This window comes from Gracilinanus agilis, chromosome 4 (genome assembly GCF_016433145.1).
Source record: "Gracilinanus agilis isolate LMUSP501 chromosome 4, AgileGrace, whole genome shotgun sequence".
Lineage (NCBI taxonomy): Eukaryota > Metazoa > Chordata > Mammalia > Didelphimorphia > Didelphidae > Gracilinanus > Gracilinanus agilis.
The window spans coordinates 414495358-414513427 of record NC_058133.1 but is presented as its reverse complement, the minus strand read 5'-3'; the positions used below and the strand labels follow the sequence as shown (position 1 = coordinate 414513427).

General features: G+C 31.6%; 1 protein-coding gene across 1 annotated transcript in view; it reads left to right on the top strand.

Moving 5' to 3' along the window:
- Window positions 1-18070, top strand: part of LOC123246643 (nesprin-1-like) — a 144159-nt gene that overhangs the window by 52168 nt on the left and 73921 nt on the right. Inside the window, exons 6-11 of the mRNA XM_044675467.1 lie at window positions 518-538; window positions 1011-1103; window positions 2163-2341; window positions 7196-7392; window positions 9700-9809; window positions 16161-16268. Of these exons, the coding sequence (XP_044531402.1) occupies window positions 518-538; window positions 1011-1103; window positions 2163-2341; window positions 7196-7392; window positions 9700-9809; window positions 16161-16268 (708 nt within the window). The remainder of the gene's footprint in view (window positions 1-517; window positions 539-1010; window positions 1104-2162; window positions 2342-7195; window positions 7393-9699; window positions 9810-16160; window positions 16269-18070) is intronic.

Here is an 18070-nt window from a genome sequence, read left to right as displayed (position 1 = left end):
CCTTCAGGCAATCCCTTATGTTATTTTGTCAATGTATCTTTCAAGTCACATGCCCAAATATGAAGATGATACCATAGATAAATTCTGAAAGGGTCAGAGTAAAGTGGAACAATTACCTGCCCATTTTTGAAAGTCATGTATGGTCCTTTTAATATAGCCTTAGATTGTCATGCCATTTTTGATAATCACATCATATTGTTCACTCATTAAGCTTTCAGTCCATTAGAATCCTCAATTCCTTTAAAAAACAGCAACAACAATAACAGTATTTTAAAATTACAGGACTGGGCTACCTGAATATCAGGTCTATTTCAAATCTCTTATGAAGGAAAACAATATCCCTTTTTTATTGACTTCTGCTTAAACCTCCATTTGAAAATAATGTTTTAAAATATCTAAATCGAAATTCTACATTTCAAATTAATGTTCTATTTAGTTCATAGCTTCTTTTTCTTTTGACCAATTAATGCTGCTTTTTTATAATATATATGTCATCTTCCTTTGTTTTCCATGTCAGTCCATGTACAGAGGATCACCGGTTAGTACAAGATTTTGTAGAACTTTTAATTCCTAATTTCTTATAGGTAAAAAAGAATCTAAGTTACATGATATTTCAAACTTCAAAGTAAGTGAATCACTTTAAACCGCTTGCCATGTTCTTGGGTTCCAGCCAGCATCTGAAGGGAAAGAGTTACCCCTTCTCTGTCTGACATTTTGTTGGTAATTCTTTGCATGATGTTGCATTTTTCACCATTAAATAAAGCAAGTATTCCAAAATACTTGATGTTTATAAATTAAAGAATCTTTTTGGAATGCACTTGATGAATGTCAATAAAAATTCAGCCAAGATTGGCTACTTGAATGTTTTATGAGTTTAACAATGCATTTATGTACTATTACATAGGCATGTTTAAATTTCATTGATATTTGATAAATCCAAATGATTATACCAATAATTAAAATTTGATTTCTCATTGTTTGTGATACTGGTCTACTTTTTTTTAAAACAGATTAAACTAGTGAATATAAACTCCACGGACATTGCTGATGGTCGACCTTCTATTGTTCTTGGCTTGGTTTGGACCATTATTTTATATTTTCAGGTATGATGATATAGTATCGTTACTTATGCTATATTATTAAATGCTTAAGCAATAGTTTACATTTTCCCAACTATAATTTGAAAATCAAGTTAGCAGAAATGAAACCCACCTAACTAGGAGGATAATGCCTACCTTCTAATACAATCTAATCCCTGCCACATTCTAACTATGTAGTAGTATTAGATCCCCAAACTGTAATGTTTGGAAAGAAAAGGAGGAACAGGCTGGGAGGAATATTGTTCTGGTTCAAGGTTCAAATTCTACTGAGAGAAGTATAGATTTGGAGGTGAAAGGGTGGGAGAGGAAGCAAGATAAGGCAACAAGTAGAAGAAGGGTTTTAAAAAAAATCACTCTTCAAGGTAGAAGATTATTATTTAACTAGTTGTTAAGACTCTTATAGTTGTAGAAGAGACCATGTAATTCATCCTCTCCCCCTTAAACACTGTGCTAACAACAACATTTGGGACAGAAGAATGGACATGGGTTTATTCTGTTCACATCTCATATATTTTGTATCTATGTATATCTGAGACAAGATATCCTGGGGTAATTTGTTTAAATATTTTATATACAAACTAAATTTTGTAAGGCCAGGCAGTACCAATGATACATACAACATGAGTAATAAATTACACATTTGAATTGTAATTTGTACTCTAAGGTACAATTGTGCAAAATAATGTGAGGAATAGGAAAAGTTGTGAGGTAGCCTTTGCAACCAAGGAATCTCTCTGTTGTAAACTAAACTGAATGATGATGCACAAATCTCTTTACTTCTGAAAACCTCAGTTTCATTATCTGTTTTAATTATGAGCACTGGATTATTTAGCCTATTGGCTGCCTCTCTTCTCAGAAATGCTATATTTTTTGTAATATTTCACATAATGTGTTATTATTAGATTGTGATCATTGTTTTTTGAGTTTTAGTTCACTTAATGAAAATCCTATTTGAGTACATTTCTTTTACAATTTATTGACAGCACATTTAATGCAAAATATCCTGCAGAGAACTATCATGCCAGTATTTATGCTTTATCTTTTTTGTTCCTTTATGAATAGATTGAAGAGTTGACAAGCAACCTACCACAACTCCAGTCCCTGTCCAGTAGTACATCTTCAATGGACAGTGTCCTCAGCTCAGAAACTGCCAGCCCACCAAACAAACGGAAGGTAGCAACCAAGGCCCAAGGAAATGCTAAGAAAGCCTTATTAAAGTGGGTGCAGTACACAGCAGCAAAGTAAGTACCTCCTGAGCCCGTTTACTTTCTGATGCTAGAAAAAACAGAGTGAATCCCTGAGGACATTTTTTCTATGTAGGCAGAAGCTCACAGAAATGTTTGGGATACTTTTCTGATGCTCACTTAGCTTTATTATAAAAAAGGCACTCTTCATTAAGAAGTCTAAGCCTGCTTCTTCATGCTCATTCTCATACAAGAATCGTTAAGGTGATTAAGAATTATGCTTTTCCTAATTGATGATTAGAGTAGGACTTCTATTTTAAGTCACTGTAGCTGATATTTTTGTCTTCACAATGAATCTTTTCAGAATTAATCCATATCTTCAAAACTGTCTAATTCCTCTTCAGGATTTTCATTTCTTTTTAAGCAAATGATCTGAAGTTCAGCTTTTTAATAAAAACTGAGTTCATTTCTGTTTCATATATCTTTTTCAGTGGCCAGAATTTTCCTCTCTTCCTAGGATTTTTTTACTTTGGTTTTAGATTTCTTTGTAAGGTACTTTTTAATGCCTTTGGGTCTGAAGATTCATTGATTGTTATCAATATTTTTAGAGGCATAGCGCAACTGCATGCTTGGAAAAAGGAAAGACTAAAGTACTGGAATTCTAGAAAAAAATGACAAATAACCACCTCAAAATGGTTATCCTCACAAACAAAATTAAATGGAGACTTCATTGCATCATTCTAATAACTCAAGGGGGAAAGGAAACCAAGAAGCATTTTTTTTTACTTAATTGTCCAAATATTTCATGTTCAAGTGGAATTTTGGTTTAGATTATGAGAAGAAAAATGCCTTCTTCTACACTTCACTTGTGGCTGTTGAAATTCCAATTTTCTATATCTGTGAATTAAGGGTATAAAAAAACACCATTTCTTAAATGAAATGCCCACTCTACTTGGGACTTGAGTGACAGATTTAAATGGAAAGATCACTGGTTTTAGAATCAGAATCTGAGTTCAAATCCTCTCTCTGGCATTTGCTCCTCTGTGTTTGCAGGCAAGCTACTCTTAACCTTCCTAGGCTTCAATTACTTCATTTATAAAGTGAAGGATCCAGACTAGGAGGAAATGAAGTTCCTTTCTGGTTTTAGATTAATAATGTTTTAACACTTTAAACATTAAAGAGTTTCATTCTTGGAATATTTTGGAAGCTTCAAATCAAATGAGTTATATAAAAAGAAAATTCAAATAAACATCTATTTTTTGATCTAATGCATCTAATTTTAGAATATGTGTTGTCATTGGAAATTATATCTTCTGAATTTTGATGTAACAAACATTTTTGTAGTGCACATTAACATAAGAACTACTTCTAAAATGAACACCCTTAGATGGTCTCTATTTTTTAAAAAAAAACTTAATGTTTCATTCAAGCTATAATAATCTAGCTGTTACTAATATATACATATTAAATCTTAACTGTGCAGGAGGAGCAGAAGGGCCCGGTAAGTGGATACTGGAATATACCTTCCTTGCCTGCACAGTCTTGTGTTGGTTTGCCAATCTGTTTTTAATATGGTATACGTAATCGGTAGTGTTGCCTTTGTTCACCAATTGCTTCATACAGCATTAAATTATGTGAATACCAAGTAAATGGACCAGCATTTAGAATTCAAACATTTGAGATAAACCAACCCTCAATTTAATGCTGTTAGAGCAGTTCTTCATTTTCTGTTGTCTCTCCCATATTTCATTAGCCTTCAGTAATGTGCCAAGTTATGATGTGTAATTAGCTCTAAGCTACTCTTGCAACTCCCGTATTTCTGTGATGTCAAGTTAGTATTCTTCTATTTTCTCTGTGCATCATTCCTGTTACTTGAGGATTGGGTATTTTGCCCTTTATCATCCTAACAAAGGAATATGTTCTATTTTAGAATTGCCTATTATGCAGGGGATATTAATCAATGTGAATAGTTGTAGTAATTGTTTTTTGAATGTGTCACATCAAATTTACAAATGGAAAGTGTGAGAAAAGAAGATTGTTTTAATTATTAGTAAACAAATCTATGGAGATAATTATGATCTCTATAAAAATCTGGGAATAATAATATGGTGATAGCAATGTGGTCCTAACACCGGGCCATTCCATAAATTTCAGATTCAGCAGTTATTTGTTAAGTGCATATTATGTGCAAGACACTGGGTTAGGTATTGGAAATCCAAGAATAAAATAAAGTTCCTTCCATCAGAGGTCTTACAATCTTATAAGGTGGTGATGGTGGGCTAAACACAAATAACCATTATAATATGGAAGTATAAAAGAAAGGCAGAGTGGGAAGAAACATTTCTACCTGGACTCTAAATCTTATGCTGCCTTATTATAGTACAGAGATTGCAAACCTGATCCATTAACTTAAAAAATTTTTTTTGAAATCTACTTCAACATAACTAGTTCCCTTTGTAATACAATTTAAAATGTTATCTTACAAGAGGTCTAGGCTTCACCATATGATAAATGGGACCCATAAAACCAAAAAAAAAGTAAGAACTATTGCTATAGGTCAGGACAGCCAGATGGCTCAGTGGATAGAGAGCCAGGCCTGAAGATAGGAGGTCCTTGGTTCAAATCTGACCTCAAATGTTTCTTGGCTGTGTGGCCCTGAACAAGTCACTTAACCCCAATTGTCTAACCTTTATTGCTCTTCTGCTTTGAAATTGATACTTATATGTTTTCTATATTTTATCATATATAGTTATATATTATATTTTTAACTAAAAATAAGATTTCATAATTGCAGATTCACTCACATTAGTTTTAGAAACCAAATCTTAGCATATGATCATAGAGAAAATGTTTTCATGAAACATTTAAAACAAAATAAATCTTATAGAAATGATTAAAAACCTAACCACATAAGAAAAAATACTCTCAAAAAGAGAACATTCACTGTCATTTAAAATGCAATATAGAAGAAATGTTGTGACTTATATTAAAAAGTCTCTGCTAAAGTTATTCTCAGATGCCTGATTATAGAGTGTTTCGCAGTTGAAATTAGAAGTTTGAATCTTATGCTAGCAAAGTTTAGACTCTAGCAGGCATTATTAAGTGAGACAATCTAAGTATGAACCTGTTTCTATTTGTTGTCTACGTTAACTTGGCTAAAAGAGCTCAAGTAATTCGTGTAGGGAAACGGAAAAAAAGTGGTGGATTTGAGAGTTTTAAATAGATAAAATTCAGCAAAATAAGAAAATATATGTGAAGCTCATGAGTGAATAGTTAATTAAAGCAAACAAGCAAATGACACTAAAGTTTTATTCCTTAATATGAATTATGTGTTAATAAGCTATGTCAGTAGGTTACTGACTATAACAAATTGTAAAATTGCCTATGTGAAGAAGAAAAAATCAATAGACTTAAAAGTTTGGACCAAAACACTATAAACAGTTTTGGACACGAGAATACTCATAGGCTTCCAGTTTATTGAAAACATTTATTTATATAAAGAGTTAATAAATCTGTTGAAGAGAAAAATATTTTTAGCAAAATAATTAGCATCCAATGGCTAAACACTGTTTAAGGTGGGATATAGACATTATATTTCATCCTAGATTTTGCTAAGAATATCAGGCAACATTTTAATGAAGCAAGGACTTATAACCATTATTAATCATCGTATATATTTAACTTGCATTGAAAAGAAATTGGAGGATCTAGTTCAGGAAGAGATAATCTTATACCCCACATATATCAGATATAACTCTAAAATAACTACATCAATTTTTAAATAGACAAACATAGCGAGACTAATTTGGCTTAAATAGTGTGGTTCCTCAAAGTCAACTTTGGGACATTAGCTTAGGATTTATTTCTGTGATTGTGCCATTGCTCAAAACATTTTTCTACACTTTTGATTGGGTAGTATAAAGTTTAAGTATAAACTTAGAATAAGTTTATGAGCCACCAAGAAACTGAACCAGTCATATTATTTAAGTGCTATCCATTTTTTACTAAAACAATAACAAAAAAGCCTTTAATTTTATTTAGTAGATTTGAACTCTTCAGTGATTTTTTTTGCTATTTCCCAAACCCAAATGATCTTAAAAAATTAAGATTTATCACCACTGAAGAAATTAAAAAATATATGACAGTCACTGAAGGCAGTGCTGAATGAAGAATTACATAAAGATTTCAAGAAATTGCATTTTTCAGGAAGATATGCATATGCTTTCATGATTATAACTTTGAAAGGAGAAGCAGCAGTAATGTTTATTAAAATATTGATGTTGCTTCATCATAATCATATCTTGCTTATGTTAGAAAGTTTAAATATTTTTCAGAGAATGATGGATAGATACCATTTTCTTAGGAAATTATATAATGGCTACTTTTCATAATTTGGAATATTTTTACTTCCATTCCCTATTTGTATTTTCTTGGCTTCTTTGCCTTTTCTGATTTTTTTCCTGGAAAACAACAAATGAGTAAATGAAAACAGATATTATGAAATATAGTTCTAAACTTATAATTAAATTTATGGAAAATTAAATAAAGAGTAAACTGAATGAACAAATTTGATTTTTATTGTCTTGGGGAATAATAACTTTAACTAAAATTCTACATTTTAATATTACAAAGCTAGAGTGATCATTTATCTCAGAAGATGTGACTGGTGAAATAAGTCTATACATTATTTATATTGAAGAACAATGTACTTGCATGCAAAAATGTTCAGTATTATTTGTTCATTTTCTAGTATTATTTTCACATAAATGGACCAAAAATTTCTTCTTTTTTTCCTTTGCCCTTTTCTTTTCCTCCTCTTCCTTCCCCCTCTTCTTCCCTTTCCTCTTTTCTCATTCTTCTCTGTTATTTCCCTTCTCTTTCTTCCTTTCCTTTTTATTTAAACATATTAAGGCAGGTTGGGATTGAAGTAAAAGATTTTGGACGAAGTTGGAGAAGCGGTGTGGCATTTCACTCAGTTATTCATGCTATTCGTCCAGAACTAGTGGATTTGGAGAAAGTAAAAGGAAGATCTAACAGGGAGAACTTGGAAGAGGCTTTCACTATTGCTGAAACAGAATTAGGAATCCCAAGACTCCTAGATCCTGAAGGTATGTTAGCCTTTTCTATCCTAGCCCTGTTAATTGATTGACATCATGCGATTATAGTCTTTGATAAACACATCAGTAATCCAAAGTTCCTTTTCTTACTGAAAAAGGATGACTATAAATAAAACAAGAAAACATATAAAGTGTTTTCCTAACTTTAAAATACTACAGAAATGCTAGTTTTTAATAAAATATATCAAGCCATATATTTCTAGTACCCTAGGTGACTTTTTAAGTTATGATCCTTGGTGAGAAGAATAAATTCATCAGATTATCAGAAGGCTTTTTAGTAACTTATCCACTTAAAATTTAATTCAGTTCAACAATCATATATTAAGTATCTATTATGTGTAAGACAATGTGATAAATATTAGGGATAAAAGGTAGAAAACAATGTAGTCCTTTCCTTAAAGGGCAAGGTAGAAAGTGGTATAACATTCAAACAGATATGTGAATATGAGATAATTCAAAGAGATAGAATAAACCAAAAATTAGGGGAGAGAGAAAAGGGAAAACTTTACATAGGAGGTGGTATCTGAACTGATCTTTGAAAGAAGCTAAGAATTTCAAAAGATGGAGGGAATTCATTCCTGGTGTAGGAGACAGCTGTGGCTCAGTGGGTAAAAATACTGCTTAGAAATCAAGAAGATATGAATTCAAATCCATCCTCACAGATTTCTAGGTGTGACTCTGGGCAAAATACTTCTGCTTGCCCTACAAAATGATCCACTGAATCCACTGATGAAGGAAATGGCAAACTACTCCAGTATCCTTGCCAAGAAAACCCAATGGATATATATGGTTCATGGGTCACAGAGTCAGCTACAACTGAACAACTTAACAACAAATAGGAAAGAGCATGTGCAAAAGTAAAGGGATGGAAGATAGAATGTCAAGGTGAGAGGAAGGTTAGTAACTTCCTATGAAAGGCAAAGAAGAGGGATAATAGAAGAGATTTTAGGAAAAGAATGTGGGAGGTGGATAGCAGATTCCATTTTAGAAAAGTTAAGTTTAAAATACTGGCAGGAGTTCTGACGGATATGCCCAAGAGACGTCTTGTGATTTAGGACTAGAATTGAGAAAAAATTAGGACTGAGCATTTAAATATAGATATGATTTGCATAAAAATGATGATTTAGTCCATTGGCACTATTGGGATCACTTAGGGATAGTGTATAGAAAAAGAAGAGAAGAGAGTTTTTGGATAGAATCTTGAAGGCACAACTTCACTTTATAGGTGGAAGACAGATGATGAGCCAACAAAAGAGATAGAAAGAACAAGAAGAGCAGTATCATGGCAGTCAAGGGAGTAATAAATATCTAGGAATAAGGCTACTCAACAATGTCAAAGTCAGAAAAAAGAGGTCAAAAAGTAAAGAATGAGAAAAGATAATTGAATTTAGCAGATAAATGTGAATACACTTTTAGAGAGAAAATCTGGTAGAATAGTATGGTAAGAAGTCAAATTGTAAGGGGTTGAGGAGTAGGAATAGAGGAATAAAGACATCAGAGTGTAGTCTGTGAATGGCCAAAAAAAAGAGAAAGATAATGATCACTTGAAAGCATGGAAGGTCCAAATGATGGGGTTTTAAAGAGTAATAGAGACCAGACATGTTTGTATACAGCAGAGAAGGACTCAGTGAGAAATACTAAAGATAAAAGCAGGAAAATAGAAAGTATGAATAGGGACAACTATAGGAATCTCATGCTTTTCTGTGAAAATAAGAGCTTAAGGCTACACAAATGTTGCAACTATTTTTCATTTAATCTCATGGCTAAAATTTTTTCTAGTAGAGTATTTTGAATCTGCATCTGAGACTTACAAAACAGCTTACACTTTGGTAATTAGGCAAAGGTACAAGCACAAAAAATAGCAGAGTCCTTATACACATAATTCTTTTTTTTAATATTTATTTATTTATTTAAAGTATTTTTCCGTGGTTACAGGATTTATATTCTTTCCCTTCCCTTTCCTCTCCACTCCCAGAGCCATCAAGTATACACATAATTCTGAGTAATAAATAAATGGGATATATATCACCTGTCTGAATGTTTCTTTATGCATTATACCCATTAAAAATTCAGCTTTTTTCCATATCTTGGCCTTTCAAAATTGTCTTATGAGCAAGAGTTTGTTTTTCTGCATTTAAAGCTATATTTTGTTATGTGTATATGTAAAAATTAGTAAAATAAGCATGTTTTATAACATATCACTTTTTATTAAATTTTGCTTGAAATCTCTTAACACAATTATTCCCTTGAAATTGTTATTGTTTATTAACTCTGGATATTTATTTTATATTTTTCCAGATGTGGATGTGGATAAACCAGATGAGAAGTCTATTATGACTTACGTAGCCCAGTTTCTGAAATATTATCCTGATGTTCATAACACAAGCACTGATGAACAAGAGAATGATGTAAGTATTTTGTTAAATAAAAACAGATATATGTTATTTCTATGTATGTCATAGTACATATATTTTACATATGTAAATATAGATGTTTTTTACAAAGCTATATAACTTTATTTTTATATTTCTGATAAAACAGCAGTTAATAGCTGAATAAAGAATAAAGGAAATGAAGAATGGAGGATAAGACAATTTGTCTTCAAAGAAATATTTTTTGTTGTAAATAAGTAATAAAAGAAAATGACAAAGAAAATCAATTTTTTAGAAAAAATGAACTACTCGAATTTTAATGATTTGGCGATGTAAATTATATAAGATGTCACTTTTTGACCACCAAGATCTTGATTCCAATCCTAGTGACATGGTATAAGGAAGAAATTGATGCATTTTTAAAATTTATAGGGGAATTGATTGATTTTTCAATTTTGAATATTAATTTAGAAATCATAGCAAACAACTCTGATCAATCCTGGTAACAATCACTTAGGCAATATCTGTTTTCTTACTTGTACCACATGAGTGACTCATCTGCTTTTCAGATTATATATTTCCTTAAACAAATTCCTTATTCCACTTATTGTTGAAAAGGCCTAACTGGAAATACACTGCAACTTACATGTATGTTACTATCCTACACGTATGTATCTAACATGCATTTTATTACTTTTGGGTCACCAGTAACTTTTCCTTGGGGTTTGTGCTATTTCAAGATTCACAACCATAGAACATCTCTAGAAGAATATTTGTATTGATCAGATAGATCAGATGGATCTTTGTACTGCGAAAAACAGCTTTGAATAACTAAAAGCGTTATGTTTTTTCCTAAGATTAGTTATCTTATTTTTAAAAAGCTTGTATTCATATTTTTAAATCAATTGAGTCCCCAGTTTATGTTATTCAAAATATGATACAATTATTTTGGTGGAGCACTATAATTTCCCTATGATGCCAAGCTTTAAAATTACAATTAATATTTGCATTTTATATAATGGTCAATTCTGATGCTTGAGTTACAATATTAGTGCTTAGAATAGACTGCAAACAACAAATCTTTATTAAATAGACCAAATAATTAGAGGATTATTTAGAGTCGTGGAAAGATCTGCTTCTCACACACCATCGGTCAGGCCCACACTAAAATATTTATGTAATTTAAAGAAGTAGGTCAATCACCTGTTATAGTTTGCAGAAGAGGATAGCATGATTGATCCTAAATTCATAAAACATCTTCAGATTAGAGTCTGAAGAAAGTGTACTGATTCAGACTGAGGAAGGAAAAGCTCAAGGAAGCACAACAAATCTTTCCAAATATCCAATATTGAAGTGAAGTAATAGCTATGTAACACTGGACAAATACAATTATTTCAATATAAAAATGTTTCTAATATGGCCTTAGGGGAAAAGGTTCTAAATCTTCCAATGTACAAGTTATGACATCAAGTAATCAACCAGCATTTACACTGTGCTAGAGGCTTAGAATACAAAGACAAAAATGAATTATTCCTCAAGGAACTTCCATTCTATCATCAGAGGCAAAATATACTGTTAGTTTACGGAATATAGGTAAATAAAAACATCTACAAAATAAATCTTAGATACTTTTTATTCCCTTTTATAGAAGACAAGCCCCTGAGGGATCAGAAATGTCTTGAATAGGAGGTTACATGTGAACTGAATTTTTTAGGAAGCTAGGATTCCAAGAGACATTTCTGAATGAGTGTGTTCCTAGAATCTTCTGTTGGAACTAGTGGTGTGAAGGGCTTTGGATGTGCCTGGAGGTTATTCAGCCAAGGTAGTGTCATGATCAGCTGTATTTTAGAAAGAATCACTTTAATAGGTGTGTGGAGGACATATTACAGGAATGAGAGATTCAGGGTCAGAAAACTCATTAGGAAGCTAATGCAAAGACGTGAGGAGTTCCTGAACTAGAGTGGTGAAAATTGGGGTAGAGAAAAGAGACAGGTATAAGAAACATTTGTAGAAATAAGATTGACAATATTTGACAATTAATTTAATATAAAGTAAAGTAGAGTAAGAAATAAAAGATTCTAAGGTTGTGAACCTGAGTTACTGGAAGACAACTAGATGCCCTTTTAAGAAATAAGAATGTTTGCAAGACATCTAGATTTAGGAGTAAGGATGATGTTATGTATATTTAGGACATCATATATTTGAATGTTTGGGTTATCTTGTTCAAAAAGTATAATAGACAGTCATTGATGCAAGAATGACGTTTAGAAAAGAAACTAGGACTAGAATATAGATTCGAAGTCATCTGCATTGAGATAGCAATAATAATCACAATTTATGTCAAATTTTAAGGAGTTCTAATTTAATTTATTTATTATATGTTATGTATAATATTTATTTATTTAATTTTATTTCATTTCAAGGAGTTCTTTACAATTATTATCACATTTTATCTTCACAACTACTCTGGGAGATAGGTGCTATTTTAAAATATTTATTTTTTATTTAAGAGGCTATTTAGATTTCTGTTTTATAGATGAGGAAACTGAGGCTGAACAGTCACACAATTTGCCCATGGTCATACAACTGTATGTAACAGCTCGATCTGAATTTGAATGGATTTTCCAGGGTTGGCAATGTTTCCGCTTTGCCACCTAGCTGATGAGGTTCTTCTTCAGAGAAAAGGGAAAGTGGCCAATGCAAAGTTTTGGGATACATTGACAGTTAGGAATCAAGATGTAAATTTTCCTCCATAAATTTAGATATCCTCAGGTTCTGTCTCTGGACCATAATCTATTTACCATTCTCAGGAATCTTTAATTATGTACTTATTTCTCATGAGGGGCATACAGGAGGCACATTCACATCACTGAAAACCAGGTTCTACAGCATGCATGTTGTTCATGTCTGATGGGTGTTTCTAAAACTGTTTGAGTGCAATGGGCATGTCATGTTCAGTTCATGTAACTCTGTTGCTGCAGGGAACTAATTCTATCTCTTCCCACCCACCTTTCAGGAAGAATTTTCCTACTGGACCTAATTCATAAATAAGTAGGGGAAGCAGATTTGATTCACTGGAGCTGCAAAGGCTTTAAGTGGGCATAGCTGCTGCCAAGGCGGATACTTTTAAATTGAGACTCTTTAGAGTGGCTGGTATTTGGCTTTGTTGCTGGAATGAGGAAATGCTTAAGGCTAGATTCTTTGAGTGCTCTCTAAATCTGGGCACCCAGAACACTGACCTTTCTGTCTAACAGTCTTAAAGGAATTTGACATTTGTAACCTCCATCTCCACATCACACTTAAAATCAGATTATTTTATGTAGAAATTTCATTCCTAGAGGTTCTTCTTTTATCAAATTGATTTTCTTTCTTATTCTCCTTCTGAATCTCCATGGTTTTGTCTTCACCCTTAAGAGTTTTTTTTTCTAAATTTGTAAGAGATTCACTCAGAATATGGAAGGGAATAAGATGCTTTTAGTTAAAGCATATGAGCAAAAATGTAGCACATAGTACCTTAAAGGCTTTTTTTAGATGGTTGTAATTCCCACCAACTCTGCCCCACAACAAGCATCCACCTTATCTCCTAAATAATCCTTTACTTGCTGGGAGTGAGTAAATTAGCCGTGGAATCTAATTTGGAACTTTAAAAAAAAAGGAAGATACATTTGATTTCTTTTGGCATATTTCAGAAATTGGTATTGGGGGATATTTGTTTCAATTTTAAACTGAACTCAGTTTTTGACTTAATTTCTCATGTATGTTGGATCAATAATAACATGAAATCAAAGTGAAATTAAAAATCATAACCTTAGCATTTCAGTTTTGAAAAAATGGCATAGATAATGACCACTAGCAAAAACACATTCTAAGGTATGTAATTGGAAGCCACTGGAAACTACTTATTGCAGTGAATTCTCAGAAATGTAGACAGATCTCTGGATAGAGTATCCTGACCACACCACATCTTCAAAGCTGCTATCATTAGAGAAATAATCTATAGTAACTTCAGTTATGTAGGACATTTCTAAGTAACTTTTTACCAGTTCCATATTTTTTAACCCTTTCCTAGAAAGTGACTTATTGTCTGGTTTATTTTATATGTAGTTTTGATTACAAATGTTAATGTGAGTTAAATAAAAATGCTACTCCTATTAACTCTATGGTTGTAACTCTTAGAGAATTAATAGTGAAATGTAATTCATTTGTCCTTAAATAAATGATTAATGATTTAGGTGTATAGTAAATAGTTATATTGGGAACAGTCTTGAAAGATTTATATAGCTATATAAATGATATTTTATATCTTAAATCTATACGTTTACATATATAATCAGGTAGAGAAATTGATTCATTTTTCTTAATTTGACATATAAATGAAGTTATGTTGATCTTTTTTGCCTTATCACATAATACTAGTGAATGTTAAAGGCTTTTGGATATCTATACATATACTATATATCTTTGTAAAGTATAAATTGAGACTAAATATACTATAAGAGAAAATATGGTATGGATATGCCGAAAAGCTGGATTTCTTGATCTTTTCTCATCATGGATCACTTTGGAAGTCTGGTGAAGCCTATGAACCCTTTCTCAAAGTATTTTTAAATTTTTATAATTAAAGCAAGTATTAAATTTCAATTAGAGACCAAAGAAAATAAAGTCTCTATCATCATGCTGTTTTGAACTGTGAAGAACCAAACATGAAGTAATTGGGAAAGAATTTTAGTATCAGAGAACACTGTTGAATATTCAAATTAAAATTCTAAATATGTTATTTGCAGTCTAGTGACTTACACATCTTTCTTCTTGATGAGTTAGTGACAGATTCATAAATTTATCAAACAGAATAAGTTTCAGAATTCAGAACCAAGAATTTTAGTTGCCTGAAAATCAAAATTTATAATAGTTGTGTTCTTGGTACTTTGCAGCCTTTGATTTAACTACTAAAACATTGATTCTTAGTGTGTTGGTAGTAACACACTTTTTTAAAAAATACTTACCTTCCATCAGAAGAGAATGTATTGATTCCAAGGCAGAAGAGCCATAAAGGCTAGGCAATGGAGGTGAAGTGACTTGCTCAGGGTCATACACCAGGGAAGTGTCTAAGGTCAGATTTGAATGCAAGACCTCCCATATCTGAGCCTTGCTCTCAATCCAATGAGCCACCTAACTCCCCTCTGTGTCTATTGTCTCTTAAAAATTTTCTGTAATTTTTGAGATCTCATAGAAATCAGGAGCACCACAAATAGGAACATCTGAAGTATTTTCTCAAATGCAGGGAATGCCTGTTCCATTTAGCCTCTGCTTTAGATATACTTTAAGAAGAGGGCAAATAGCCCGATGGAGTACTTTTTGCCTTTATTGATACTGATAATAAGAAGGCTGTTGAACAAATTTACCATGTTATCTCTTAGACAATGAAAATTTTAATTTTATTTTACTATTTAAAAATAAATATTTTCCACCACATATTCCCCCAACTAGAAAAAAATCTTGTAAAAACATACATTAACAAGCAAAACTAATTCTTGTATTGTCCATGTCCATAAAATATTCTGGAGATGTAGAACACTTGACCTGAAGTCAGAAAGAGCTAAATTTAAATATGGCCTCACACATTTGTGACTCTTGGCAAGTCACTTATCCACTATTTGCCTCAATTTTCTCAATTATGAAGTGGAGATAATAGCATCTATATTCACCTACCTTGTAGGATTGCTATGAAGAACAAATGAGATAATATTTTAAAGTATTTAGCATATATATTGTATATATACATATATACTTATTATATATATTAATACATAGGCATATTGTAAGCCCTATATAAATGCTCATTTCCTTCCCCTTCCCGGTGTATCTTGAGTCTTTCATCTCAGTATTGTGAGGTGGACAGAGTGCTTCATCATAGATCCTCTGGCAACGTGATTGTTTCTTTCGTTGATCAGAATTCTTAAGTCTTTTAAAATGGCTTGTTTTAATGACGTTTTTCTTTGCTTCTTGGTCTGTTCATTTGACTCTGCAAACTTGATACATCTTCCTAGGATTCTCTAATACCATTATATTAATGCACTGTTGGTGGTGCTCTGAACTGGCACAGCCAATATGGAAAGTAATTTGGAACTATTCTTCAATTATAACTAAACTATACATGCCCATTCACTGAGTGATACCAGCCTGCCATATAAAAGTCTGTTATTATTATGCTTGATGATAAGTTAGAATTAGGTGAAAAGAAATTTGAACTAAATTCTGTTTGGAACAATGATACAAAATTTTTGAAAGGATAAATATAGACATTTTGCTTAAAAAATAAGCTTAAAAATGCCCTTTTCAATGAGTCAGGAGCTTAATAACAATAGAGAAATATTTTCTTCTTTCTAGAGAGAAGAAAGGCTGGTGCCAAGAGAAACAAAAGTTTGGATAGAACAATTTGAAAGAGATATGACGAGGGCACAAATGACAGAAGCAAGTTTACAGGACAAATATCAGGTAATAAATAGATAAGTTATTTTTTTATAGTTTATTCTATTGCAATTTGTAATTCAAGTTCATGTGTAATCTTTAATCTGTGTTTAACTTTCTAAATTGATAGGTAAGCCATTAAAGAAAGATTCTTTGTATGTTTAGAGCTTTGTATTATTTTTTCTGCATCATTAGCTAATAACATTTATAGCATCCCCACCAAAAATATTTCTTAGAGTCTTTATTTTTTATATTAATATCCATTGTTTATTTTTAAATGTTAAATTGCCTAAAAACCATCAGCTATTTTTTCATTTATTTATTTATTTTTGTTTGGAATTTCTATTGTCATGCAAAACAAACTTCCATATTGGTCATAAGAGTCTTTAATTCTTAAGGGTTGATGTGTGCACACACAGACATATGTCTATATACACATCCCACCCCAAGACTTAGAAAATCAATACATAAATTAATTCAAATTAATATGTACAACACAATCTAAGCTGTAACAAATACTTTCTACATCCTTTTAATTCCAAAATGCATAGAATTTGTTTTTAAAAGAATGTAATGAACCTTTTAAAGATTTATTTTTATATAGTTTTGATGTTATTTTAAAAGTTAATATTAGCCTGGAGGAAATGGAAAATAAAAAGTGCAGTGAATTTTTATTCACTATCACCACCCAGTGTTCATAGAATTTACTGCCTGCAAGATCCTTATTTAATTGTGTGGAATTGCAGTTATTTCATGAGACAGAAGTTACCTAATATTTCCTGCTTAGCTTAGCATAAAGGTCATCAATTTCTCTATATTTCAGGTTAATATTGTCAGAATACAGCCCATTTTTTAGCTCATTCATTTTTATAGTATTCAAACTGTGAATCCTATTTAGAGACATCATTAGTTTGTTCTGTAATATAGTACTTTAATTCCTATGTGTATAATGTTTTTAGCTTATTGTTTTATTTAATAGTTAAAGATACTTCTAATAAATTTCTTTTATTTCATAGTTTGAAATTTTACATTCAGAGAATATGCTCTATATACTCTCATTTTCTAAATTTCAGTTTTATATGAGATATTATATTAATGTCAAATTCTATCAAGTAATATATCATATAAGCTATGAATTTAGGTATACACCTCATTCCAATAAGTGTTGATACAGTGCCTAGCACATAATAAGTGCTTAATTTACATTTGCTGACTTTTTTACTGAATTCCAGAGGCAGCACTTAAATACAGATCTTTTAACTCCTAGTTCACTGATTTTTCTATTACAGCTATTTTATAAGGTAGTGTCATAGGGTAGATAAAGACTAAAGTCTTGAGTTCAAGTCCTGAAACTACCACTTGTTGGTCATGTGACCTTGGGCTTGAATTTTCTGAACCTCAGTGCCTCTTTTGTAATACAGAGATAATACTAGCTGCACTGTCTTCTACATGAGGGTAAATGTGGTGAGGTGGGTAAATAAGGTGATGTACATACACAACTAAATTAATAGTTTATATGCTATCCAACCTTAAAGATTTGATTTCAGTGCACCATCTTTTACACAAATGTCACTTACTATATGAAATCTAGAAACAATGAGATGTAATTTCATTCCTTGAATGCCCAATTTTCAAATAAATTATGAAATAAAATTTATTAATATTCTCTTCTCTGTCCAATACAAAACTAAAAAAATATTGTACCCATATGCACCATATTGTACATCATGCTAGCAGTGCCCTCCAGAAGTATTCCCATCATGCTTTCTATGACACTCAATATATTAAAATTGACTATATTCAATTAACATCACACTGAAGAGACAATT